Source organism: Elephas maximus, chromosome 21, assembly GCF_024166365.1.
Source record: "Elephas maximus indicus isolate mEleMax1 chromosome 21, mEleMax1 primary haplotype, whole genome shotgun sequence".
NCBI lineage: Eukaryota > Metazoa > Chordata > Mammalia > Proboscidea > Elephantidae > Elephas > Elephas maximus.
Window position 1 is genome coordinate 34,367,321 of NC_064839.1, and position 11,034 is coordinate 34,378,354.

General features: G+C 57.0%; 2 protein-coding genes across 9 annotated transcripts in view; one reads left to right on the forward strand and one right to left on the reverse strand.

Moving 5' to 3' along the window:
- PSKH1 (protein serine kinase H1) overlaps positions 1–4,233 on the forward strand; it is a 47,385-nt gene extending 43,152 nt beyond the window's left edge. Inside the window, exons 3-4 of one of the 3 annotated variants that reach the window (XR_007514613.1) lie at positions 1,831–2,251; positions 2,483–4,233. Coding sequence is in view for 2 of the 3 variants with exons in the window: in XM_049863950.1 (XP_049719907.1) it covers positions 1,831–2,148 (318 nt within the window). In the remaining variant the exon portion in view is untranslated. Of the gene's footprint in view, positions 1–1,830 lie in introns of all 3 variants that reach the window. The other 2 variants (XM_049863950.1, XM_049863951.1) reach the window with 2 other exon arrangements.
- A 17-nt stretch (positions 4,234–4,250) lies between these two features.
- On the reverse strand, positions 4,251–10,914 carry PSMB10 (proteasome 20S subunit beta 10). Of its 6 annotated transcripts, none has more exons than XR_007514614.1 (8): positions 10,701–10,914; positions 10,329–10,416; positions 10,143–10,240; positions 9,892–10,032; positions 9,533–9,648; positions 9,360–9,418; positions 5,440–6,952; positions 4,251–4,465 (listed from the first exon to the last, which is right to left on the reverse strand). XR_007514614.1 is itself a non-coding variant. In XM_049863955.1 (8 exons), the coding sequence occupies exons 1-8, from the start codon at positions 10,754–10,756 to the stop codon at positions 4,461–4,463; spliced, it is 768 nt and encodes a 255-aa protein (XP_049719912.1). In that variant the 5' UTR covers positions 10,757–10,913; the 3' UTR covers positions 4,251–4,460. The 6 variants fall into 6 exon arrangements, 5 of the variants coding, with proteins under 5 accessions (XP_049719912.1, XP_049719911.1, XP_049719910.1 ...); XM_049863955.1 differs by having other exon boundaries at positions 6,748–6,952; positions 10,701–10,913; XM_049863954.1 differs by having other exon boundaries at positions 4,251–5,651; positions 6,748–6,952; positions 10,701–10,913.
- Between the last annotated feature and the right edge of the window lie 120 nt (positions 10,915–11,034).

Below are 11,034 nucleotides of genomic sequence, written 5' to 3' on the forward strand. Positions count from 1 at the left end.
TCTGGTCCAGTCACTCTGCATGCCAGCCTGGGTATCAAGCCCTGAACTACACAGGCCCTCAGGGGGACGTAGACCAGGCTGCTGTGGAGGGGGGCCATGGTTCCCTGGGTCCCCTCACAGCTCTTGGACTGCAGGGTGTTCATGGCTGCCTTCTTCCTGAGGGCCAGTGTCTCCCCAGGATCCCTGCGAACTGGCCCATGTAGGAACCCTATCAGGAGGCTGTTTGGAAATGTGATTTTCCTGTTGCTCTAGCTCCTGTTGTTATAGCACAGCTTGAGATTTGCCTTCCAAAGGGCAGATGAGGATGGTACCTGCAAGTTACCCCCACCCCTTCCTCAGGGCTCCTGATGGGCTCTCCCTGTCCCACCCCTGTACTGAGTTGGAGGTCAGAGGACCCAGCCTGGGGCAGCAGTAGTCACTGTAAATGTGTCTGCTACCTGGATATGCTGACTTCCCCGAATGTGGCCTCTCAACAGATTTCCCTAGCCCCCTGCAGAGTGTTTAGCGGTCCCCTGAGGTGAAGGGTACCATGGGCAGAGCAGGCTGATCCCAGCCAGCAGAAAGATGATGGTGTCCCTGGCATCCCAGCCAAGCCGTCTGTAGCAGGCTCAGGGAAGGTCTGAGCCACCCACCCTCAGCGGACACTAGAGCCCATGCCAGCTGTGCTACTTGGAGATCTGGGCCCTCCTGGCTGAGCCCTGTGGCCTGGAAGCAGCTCCAGGAGAGGGTACTCATCAGGCCGTATCCTTGGATTAGTTTGCTTATTCACTGAACCTTTACTGAGCACCTCTGTGTGCCCAATGCTGTGCTAAGTAGGGGCTCATCCTGCTTAGCACAGTCTAATGGGGACAATAAACTTCAAATCACGATCTCGAAGTTACAGCTGGACTAATTGCTGTAAGCACCGGGTGCTAAGAGGGAGTCTGAGCCAGTGTCCTTCATCCTGAGACTCCAAGAATACATAGCATTTTGCCAAGTGAAGACAAGCTGTGCAGGCCGAGGCCCACATGGACAGATAGATGCTTGTGTGGTTGAGATGAGGCACCACTGGGCAAAAGTAGTAGAGCTGGCTTTGTGGAATTCCTCCCTGGGGGCAGAATGTAGTAGAATGAGGCTGGCACACAGCACTGCTAGGGAGCCCCCGCGTGGCTTAGAGAAGTCATGCAGGCTGGAGAAGGCCTTAGAGAAAGGCCTCTGGCCCCTGCCAGGCCCCAGGAATGCCCCCTGCCTTTTCAGTCGACTGAGAAATCTAGTTGCCTTGAATGGTTTCCTTTTCTCCTCATGACTGGGAGGCTAAGGCTGATGCAGAGAGTACAGTGCCCATCTCACCTCCTGCCACCACCTTGTCAGTTGGAGGAAAGTCAAAGCCTCTTTTCAAGGACTAGGAAGTTCCCCTCTAAGTGGCCTGGTGTAGGCATCAAGGGATTGAAGCTTAATTCTGACTCAAAACATGGTGGGAAGGTTTGGGTCACGTTCTTAAAATTTCCCTGAGCTTTGGTGGTCCTGGGGATAAGGATTTGGAGGCCTTGGCAGAGGCTACCTTCCTGAACCAGGCTTTTGTTCCAGGGCATCCTAGAAGGCTTGCTCCCTGGGAAGTAGGACAGGTCTTTTTCTTCCTTTTCAGAGAGTCAGATTCCTCATCACCCAGAGAGCAGCCCCTGCCCTTCAGCCTGAGCCAGTGTTCTACATGGGAGGAGTGAGGCAGTACTTCTCTGTCTAGGGGAAGAGTGCAGGGATGCTGGTCAGACTGAGTACTGTGGTGATGGCATTGTTGGGATGGGGAGGGCAGTGTTGAGTGCCCTTGCTCTGATGCTTCTCCTTGGCCTCTAGCCCTGGCCCAGCGTGTCTAACCTGGCCAAGGACTTCATTGACCGCCTGCTGACAGTGGACCCCGGCGCCCGCATGACTGCACTGCAGGCCTTGAGGCACCCGTGGGTGGTGAGCATGGCAGCCTCGTCATCCATGAAGAACCTGCACCGCTCTATCTCCCAGAACCTCCTCAAACGCGCCTCCTCGCGTTGCCAGAGCACCAAATCTGCCCAGTCCACACGTTCCAGCCGGTCTACACGCTCCAACAAGTCACGCCGTGTGCGTGAGCGCGAGCTGCGGGAGCTCAACCTACGCTACCAGCAGCAGTACAACGGCTGAACTGCCCAGCTGTGGTGCAGACATGGATGGTACCAGCCTGGCCATGGCAGTGCTGTGCTGTCTGGGCCTGACATCCTCTCCGAATAAGCCTTTATGGCCAGGGGTAGGTGTAAAGTGGCTCCAGCCCCCTCTCTTTGCCTTCAGCTGCCTCCATCCTCACCCTGTGCTTGGGCCTAGTACGACAGAATGGAGGTGGCTGAGAGGGCACTGTGTGCCCTTGAACTGGGAGCCTAGTTTGGCACTGATGCCCCTCTGGTGGGCAGACGCTCTGGTTACAAGTTGGGGAAGGAACAGGACCTGGACTTCACTATCTCATTTCTTGGCTCTTCCCCAGGCCAAAGGCGCATGCTGTGCTGGGTGGAGGGTCTCCTGTAGCCCCAGGACTCCTTGGGACAGTTACTTCTGGAACAACCCTTCCTCTACAGGACCATCCTCCCTGGCCCCCTTCATTTCATGGGATCCTGATCCTCAAGATTATGCTCCAGTGGGAGGCCTAGCTGGGCACAAAGCTTGTGCCCTGGCTGGATCTAAACAGCACCTTGATCTGCCTTCCTTCGTGGTGCCCCCAGATATACCCCTCCAGGCCCCAGGACTGGCCAAGGCCTCTGGTGGTAGGCCATAGCATGGACCTTGGCGCTTGTGGACTTAGTGGCCATCCTGGTGGCTTGTAGGTGGCGTGGCCCAGGCTCAGCCCTCTCCTGATGATGAATGGGTTCTCGCCCCCCACCCCAGCCCACCGCCCTCAGTGCCTTTGCAGAGCCCACCATCACCTCCCTCTCCCCCTTCAATACTTGTTTATTCCCCAGGTGCCTCCCTCCCAACTGTGGAGGGCTAAAGGGAGCCCCACTGCTGCTACCTGGGGATGGGGGCACCTGGGCCAAGGCAGAGGGTAGGGGCTTCCAGTGGAACCCCCATCAAGACTCTATTGTTAGCCCTCCTGTTGTTCCTTTCTCTGTAGCTACATGAAGGCATCATTTAGTGTCTGGAATGGGTGTGGGCAGCCTGGGAGTGACCACCTTGCACATCCATTGTCCTCCAGAGGGAAATGAGAAGGGAGGAACTACTGCATTGGTGAGGTTCCCTGGGCTACTTGGTTCTCCCTTTCTGCTGAGCTTCTGTACAGCTCCCCCTGGAACTTAGCCTTACTCTGTGACCTGCCTCTGAACCCTGAGTGCCTAGGAGCACTGGCCTTCTCACAGCTGGCCTTGCCCATCAGCCTGCTCCTGCTTCCTTTCACAGCATTAACCTTCCAGTCTGGCCCCCACTGAGTCTCATCTGGAAGTGGCCCCTGCGGGAGGTGGGTGGGGCTGGGTGGCTGCTTTTCCAGAAGTCTGAGCCAGAACCATCCCCAAGCCCCCTCCCTCCACAGCTGCTTCTAGGGGGCAGGAAGGGTCAGGGCCCAGCTTTGGTCTTAGCTGGACTGCAGGGCCCTTGCCGGTGGAGAGGCTTTGGCCCCTACGTAGCTCCTCACAGTAGGCAACCTTGGCTAGGCTCTCCTCTTCCTGTACGTTCCCCCTCCATTGGGAAACCAAGCCAAAGAGACCAACCACTCTATGCCAAGTTGACTGTGCCTTACACATCCCCTCCCTCCATCCACCAGTACCCTGGGGCAGGAGGCAGTAGAGAACCTGAACGTTATAGCCCCCCACCTCCCTCAAGTGCTTCTGGAGGCCTGAAGCACCAGGGATTTATTCCCTCTTGGGCCCAGGTTGGGCCTGGTTCTGAGGGTAGGACAAAGGGGTTTGGAGACTTGGGCCTTTCAAAGGCCCCCCACCTGGGCCTTCATGCCATGGACCGTGGATGGAGAATGTGCAGTTATTTATTTTGTGTACTCATTTTGTAAATGTATCCTCTGTAATCAATAAACAGGCTGCCCTCCCCAGGGAAGGCTGCCCATTTGTTCCGCGAGTCCTGGCTCCTTGTTGTAGGATCAGGGATTGTTCAGGAGGAGGGATGAAGGCCTCAGCCTGGGCATGGCTACTGTGGGAAGATCCTGACTCCTCAGCACCTGCTGCACTAGAAAACAAAGTCCACGTGGGGACTGGGACCCCCAAGAGCCTCTCTTTCCCCCAGAGCCAGGAGGACAGACAAGAATACACAGAATGGAGCCTGGAGTCTTTATTAGACTGAGACAGGAGAGGGGCTTGTGGTGGACTCAGTTGTAGACCATGACCTGGTTAATCCAGGTGCTGAACTTGCAAACCCAAGTATACGTGGCAGGTGTGCCCACACTGCAGTTGGAGGTGCCCCAGGGGACACTGCCAATGAGTACTAATGTGTTTCCCTTCTGGCAGAAAAGGGGGCCTCCAGAGTCACCCTGAGAGGAAAGGAGAGGGGAAAAGTCAGCATGGGGGGTGCGATGGGACCACACAGAGGATAAGGTGCTGCTGCTCACCTGGCATGAGGATGAACCAGAACCACCTGTGCAGATCACGGCATCAGTGACATGTGAGCCCCAATAATGCTGGCCCTGACTCACGGTGACCAGGGGCAGAGCCACCTGCTGCAAACGTGCTGGTGTCACATTGCCAGTGGGACAGGAGGGGGTGGTCAGGCTAGCCTAGGATGTCCTGTCCTCACTCTGACCCTCCCACCTAGGTCTTTGGCCCTCATTCCTACCCACACCACTGATGTGGCCCCATCTAATGGTGACACATGTGAGGCCTGCAGTGAGCACCTCTGTTGGGGCAGCCAGGCAAACTGGTGAGATGCATGTCGTGTACTGGGCTGGTGAGGCGAGCTTCAGGAGCGTCAAGTTTATGGTAGTGGGGTTCCAGCTAGGGTGTGTGATGGCCTCTGGGCCAGGAAGGGACCAGGTAGGACAGGAGTGGCACAGGTACCCTGGGTTGGGGAGTACTGAGGGGACTAGGATAGGTATGCCTGAATTCCTGGTTACCAAAACACACCCTCCTGCACTGCCCACCTCCCTTCTTACCTCTGCTACCTAGTTACAGTCACCTGCAAGATGGACACAACCTACACGGGCTCAGTATTAGAGGATCGGTTGTACTCACCCAGGATAACAAAATGGCAGCTGGGGCTGCAGAGAGAGTGGGGCTGGGGCAGCCACATCTACACCAGGGGGAGGTAGGGCAGGGCAGGTGCAGTGGAAGTGCTCACCTGACATTGCAATGGGCAGCAGTGACTACCTACAACTGGCTGATGAGGGACCCACCACAGAAGTGGAAGCCACTGCTGTCCTGGGGTCAAGGGTCAGAGGTTGGGGTGGGCTCAGGCTGTGCCGAGGCATGAAGCACCTGGGACCCTGCTCCACCTCCAGAGCACACACACTTGCAGCGACACCCGCCAGGGCCAGGATCGTGGCACTGCGTTCTCCCCATTGATGGTCCTCTGGCTGAAGATCAGTGCCAGTTTGATGGCGGGAATGCCACAGCCTGGCCATGGGGCTGGTGAGGGCCTGCAGTTGGAGGTGCCCCATGAGACAATGCCAGTGAGTACCAATGTGTTTCCTTCTGGCAGAAAAGGGGGCCTCCAGAGTCACCCTGAGAGGAAAGGAGAGGGTAAAAGTCAGCACGGGGGGGTGTGACATCTCAGCATACCTCTCCCCCCCCACCAGGTACCCCCAGGCTCTGCACACCAGAGGTCCAAATCGAGAGGGTTCATCACTGCCCCTTCTCACCTTGAGGCCCCGTACTTGCCTCGGTTATTGTCACCTAGCCAGCCCCCAAGTCCTACCTATTCTCTCACATCTCTCTCCAGCCTACTCCCACTGTCCCCCAACTCCATCCCCACCCTCCAGCCCAGGCCACTTTTCTCCCTGACCCTTTGAATAGTCTCTTCTTTGGCCTCCCTGCCCCCTCCAAGTCTAATGGTTTATGTTCTTCATGTAGCCAGAGAACTCTTTCTAAACTGCATGTTCAACCTTCATGTCCCAGCTTCCTAAACATTCTCTGGCCCCCAGGTCCCTAGGCCTGGCCCAAGCTCCTTTCTACCCCTTGGCCCCAGCTCTACAACCTTGTTCTTGCTTCCCTGCCCTGGCACCTTCTTTTCCTTTGCCTGGAGCATTCCTGCCCACTCTGCCTACCTGTTCCCCTCCCAGCCAGCCTGGCTATTCCCTGGGTCCCTACTGGGAGCTGGTTGCCTCTCTTCAGCTGGGGCTTGTTCAGACCCACTTACCCAGGAGGCACCGAGGAAGACCAGGCTGAGGATCAGTCTGAACAGCATCATTGTGGCAGGTGTGAGGTCACTACCTGGGCCTGCCTATTTATGAGACTCCTCATCCTTGAGCCAAAGTACTGGACCTGAGACCAGGCTAGCTGTTGTGGGCTCAGCCCCCTCCCATGCTCGTCAGGAGGAGGATCTCTTTAGGCCAAGGTCCCTCAACCCAGGGGCCCCAGGACGCCTGGACTTATGAGACAGAACCCAGGTGTGAAGCTCTCATCTCCTCCACCCCCCAAGGCCTAGCCTTTGATTGGCCCCCAGGCCGGAACCACCTCACATCCAAGGACAGATTAGGTCTATAGTGGCAACCTGGTGACTGGGCTCAGGAAAGGAGTTTCTCAGGACTATTAGAGGCCCCAGACTCTCAGGGAAGTCTGCTCAGCACCCAGGGGTGTTTCTGACTGGTGGAGTATCTACCTGTGACCAGCTCTGCTAGGGCCATGTGGCCAGAGGGAGGTTCCGGCAGGTTGTGAATCCTAACAGACATCATCACAGTTATTTTCACTCTCACAAGATGCTCAGAGATTGTGACTCCCACCAGGATATGGTGGGGTTGGGCCCAAAGCTTCATCTGTCTGGCTCCAGAGTCCACACTCTTGATGGGATGATGCTTGCGAGGGGCCTGGAGTATAGATCGGCAAGGTGTGAGCCCTCAGTGACTGGCAGACTCACTGGACTGAAGTTGTGGCTAGAAGGGCAACAGCCATCAAATCTGTGACAGCCTCCAGGCCTTGGGGCTCCCACTGGCAAGCCTTTGGCTTCTGAAGCCCATCTGTTATTGAGCTTCAGGCTGAGCTTGAGAGAAAAGACACTCCTGTGTGGAAAGTTGCAAAGGGTGAGTTGTCTGGCCTTGTTCCAGGAATGTGAAGGCTTTGACTGATTCAAGAACACATTAGTAAAAAAAAAAAAAAAAAAAGAGAGACTGGACAGAGAGATGGATAGATATGTGATAAAAACAAATACAATAAAATATTATATAAAATTTGTTGTAGATATATTGGTGTTCAATGTACAATTCAATTTTTCTGTTAGGTTTAAAACTTTTCATAAAACACTGAGGGGAAAAGCACAAGCATGGGTCTAGGGTTGTCCAGCCTAGAGTCAACTCTTCCCAGAGGTTGGGCCAACTCTCCTAACAATTCCAAAGCCCAAGAGCTCAGCCATCTTTCCAAGGTCAGGGTGTTCCTGCTAGCACCCAGCACCTGGGCCTGGCATTCACTGGGTGCTTAGTAAGGGATTGTTGAAAAAATGAGTTGTTTCTCCCCACGTGAGCCCTGTGGCCCGTCAAGCCTCAGCCATTCTAGAGAAGTTGAGTCAGTCCTGCTCCTCACAGCACAGCATGTGCAGATAGACACTCAGCTTCATGTATGCAGCTCGGGTGTGCCTGGTGACCCGAGGGGTGTGACAGGTAAGGGTGGGAGCACTCTGTGAGAACTTGTCCTGGAAGCCAGGGAGCAGCCCCTCTATCATCACTTTAACCCACAGTGGGGTCCATGGAGGGGTGTGGGCTCACTTCTAGGCCACTTAGGAGCTGGGGAAAGGCTGTGGGCGAGGGCTGTACAAGGGGCCTTTTGGGTTTTACAACAGTCCCCAGTAGACTAGGGAGCAAGAGCAAGGTAGGGGAGTGGCAGAGGGGAGCCTCTGTGCTGTGGAGAGTCAAAAGCGAAGTTTTGGAGGCAACAAGATGTGAGCTTTCCACCTTCAACCTGCAGTGCTTGCCAGGGCTGGGTTCCTAGAGGGATGGGCACCTGAGGTGATAGGGAAGGGCGCTTTTAGAACAGGTGCTGGAGTTGTGGAAGGGATGGCTGCTCCAGGGACCCACTGGCCACCAGGCCCTGCTGGCTGCCTGCCCGTCTCTACCCAAGAACACCACAGCTCTCTGTTTAGGTATTTGCATTTTCTGGTTTTATTCTTCCTTGTTTCAAGCTCTGAGCCTCAGCTTACTTCACTCCACCTCCATGGCCTGAACGGTTTCCTCCAGAAGCTCCAGGGTCAGTGGCCTTACCATCTGGGTCAGGACAGGCGTGGTCCCAGGAGCAAAGTGGTACCTGCCCGGTCTGGAGACAGGGGGGCCAGCCTCTCAACATGGGCCCATAATGTGGCCCCATCCTCTCCTTGCAGGCCCCTGGCTTCCCTGCTTATCCCCACCTTAGCCTCCCCTGTATTCCCCACCTGCCTGTTCTCACCTCTTTATGGGCTCTGTGGGTGAGCTCAGTGTCCGCAGCAGCCTGGCACCAGTCCAGGTGATGACACATGCATCCACACTGCCCCCTGAGCCCAGGTCACCCAGGATCCCTGCAGTGATAGCTTCTACCAGGAGCCCCTGTGCATCCTCCAGCTGTGATGATGGATATTTGAGGCCTGATGTGCCCTTTTGGTGTCATGCTCAGGCCACAGCCTGAGGACTTTGGTAATTCCTAAACATTGACTATTTGCCATTCACTGCATCCAGTCTCTTCTCTCCCCTGACATCCCTCCTCCCTGAGTTTCAGCTTTCTTCTCTCCTAAGACCCCATGTTCCCTCTGCCCACTGTCACCTCTCTTTACAAGCTTTACAGAGCCGTCTATACTCGCTGCCCAGCTACTACCAGCCTGTCGCCACTCAACCTATTTTTAGTCCCAATGCATGAGCTCACTGCGTTTCCCTCCCTGGGCCTTAGCCACCTCTTTCAAGACATATATCATCTACTTTTTTTTTTTTTTTTCCCACCCCAAACAAAATCCACACTCCAGACTTCGTATAAGGCCCCACTGGCCGTCCCCTCCTCCCTCCGCTACAGTCAAATGAACCTCTCTTGAGCTTCGAATCCTCGGGACTGTCCAGCCTTTGGCACTGGCCGGTATTCTGTCTGGATGGCACTTACCCTTCACCCCACACTCTGCTCGTCCCTCAGTCTCCACTCAGAAGTCACCTTCTCCAAGAACCCTTCCCCAACCTCCACACCGGGCCAGCGTCCCTCTGGGCTCCCCCAACACCCGGATGCACTTCCCACCAGTGACTCCGCGGTGGGAGGACAGGGGTCGCTCACCGTCATATTCGGCTGGAACCGGTCCTCCAGCATTGCCATGGCCGCGTCCTGGCCGGAGCCTACAGGGGGAGAGGCATCTGAGATCAGCCGCGGCCGCCCAGTGGGGGAAAGGTGCAAACGAGAGGCCAGGGTCGCAGGGGCGGGGATCGTGGAGAAGGGACGCAAGCGCTCACCCAGGGCCGCGAAGGGCAGACGACTGTAGGATCCATGTGGATGCACGCTGTAAAGCTGCGGTCCTTTAACGTCTACACCCCCCACGATCAACGACGCGCCCACGTGACCGCGGTACCTGCCGACGGAGTGGGCGTCATCACCCGCAGATTTTGGAACCCAGACCCCGCCCCTCCATTCTAGTCCAGCCCCTCCCCGTGGTCCGGTGCCCCATGACTGTCATCGCTCCTTCCTGTTGACCGTCTCGTCTTAGGCCGGCCTCTTCCGGTCTCCCGACACCCCTCTCTCCTGCCCCACCTCTTAGCCCCGTCCTTCCCCTGACGGCCCGGTCCCCAGGTAGTCTTGGCCCCGCCCCCAGCACCGAAAGAGCGTCTGGCGCAGAACGCGGGTGACCGTGGCCACGCGGGGCTCGCGGCCCGTAGACAGCGCGTGTAGTTCCATGTTGGACGCCGCCATCCGCGTGGTCATCTGGGTGTCTGCGGCAACTCCAGCCCCACAGCAGCTGAGGGCGAAGGGAGGGCTGGTGTGGGTAGTGCTCTAATATGCAAGGGACGGGGCGTGGAGACGAGGGGTGGTTTTTGCGTGGGGGAACAGGGCTGGGAGGGTCCTCACTAGATTTTGGGGGCGATGAAGTGGATCTTCTCGCAGTTCTTGTCTGCCACGACCGAGTCGTTAGTGGCCCTCGTGTCCGCGCCCAGGATGACCCCGTCCTACGAGGATTGAAGGACCGCTGACTCAGTGTTCGGCCGGTCCCCCGGCCGCTGTTCCGGGTTCCCCCCAGCCTGCCCTCCCTCTCACCCGGAAAACAAGGCCCGCGATGGTAGTCCCGGTCTTGCGTGCATGAGGGGCCCGGAGCTCCGGGAGCAGGCGTTCTAAGGATGCGTTTCTGGAAAGGGAGGTGGTGGCCCGAGTTTCGGTTCTTCCAAGATTCCCCAACCCCAATTCTCCAACCCCCCAAGCCCGTCCTGGACTCCCTCTTCCTGGGGTAAGCCTGGGAACCGAGTCATGCCCATGTTTCCCCACCAGTACTACCACCAGGGGAAAAAAAACCCTGGGGCCCTACCCTCCGAAGCTCTTACGGCCGGATCGGGGCGGGGGGCGGGGGGCGCGGGACCAGCCCCTCCCATGGCGGGGATCGGCTGCGCGGGACCGGCCCCTCCCCACACACACCTCTGGCAGTTTTCGAAGGAGAAGCCCCCTCGGGGCTCCAGAGCTGGTTGCAGCATCTCCGGGCGGGCTGGGTGGTCCAGGAACTATAGGTCAATAGATCAGAGGAGTGGGGCGAGGCCGGTGGGAGTGAGACCGGCTTAGGGCTAGGGCGCAACGTCTGACGCTTCCTGCTTTCGTTTTCACCTTTCTTCAGAGGCCACTGGCCCCTTTCTGCATCGTCTTTCACTTTCACCTTCAGCCGGTTCAAGGCAGCTTGGGAATCCGGGGAAGCCCCTGCTCCCTGTGTCCTCAGAGCAGAGAGGGGTAAACCCCAGCTCCTCTGGCCATTGAACAG

What these genes read in the sequence shown, in the direction of transcription:
- PSMB10 (XM_049863952.1), bottom strand. Translation starts at nt 10,756, where the DNA reads ATGCTGCAACCAGCTCTGGAGCCCCGAGGGGGCTTCTCCTTCGAAAAC. An exon ending in TTCATCGCCCCCAAAATCTA is followed by an intron (nt 10,033 to 10,142) that starts GTGAGGACCCTC and finishes CTTCGCCCTCAG; the next exon opens with CTGCTGTGGGGCTGGAGTTG. An exon ending in GGTTCCAGCCGAATATGACG is followed by an intron (nt 8,669 to 9,359) that starts GTGAGCGACCCC and finishes CCATCATCACAG; the next exon opens with CTGGAGGATGCACAGGGGCT.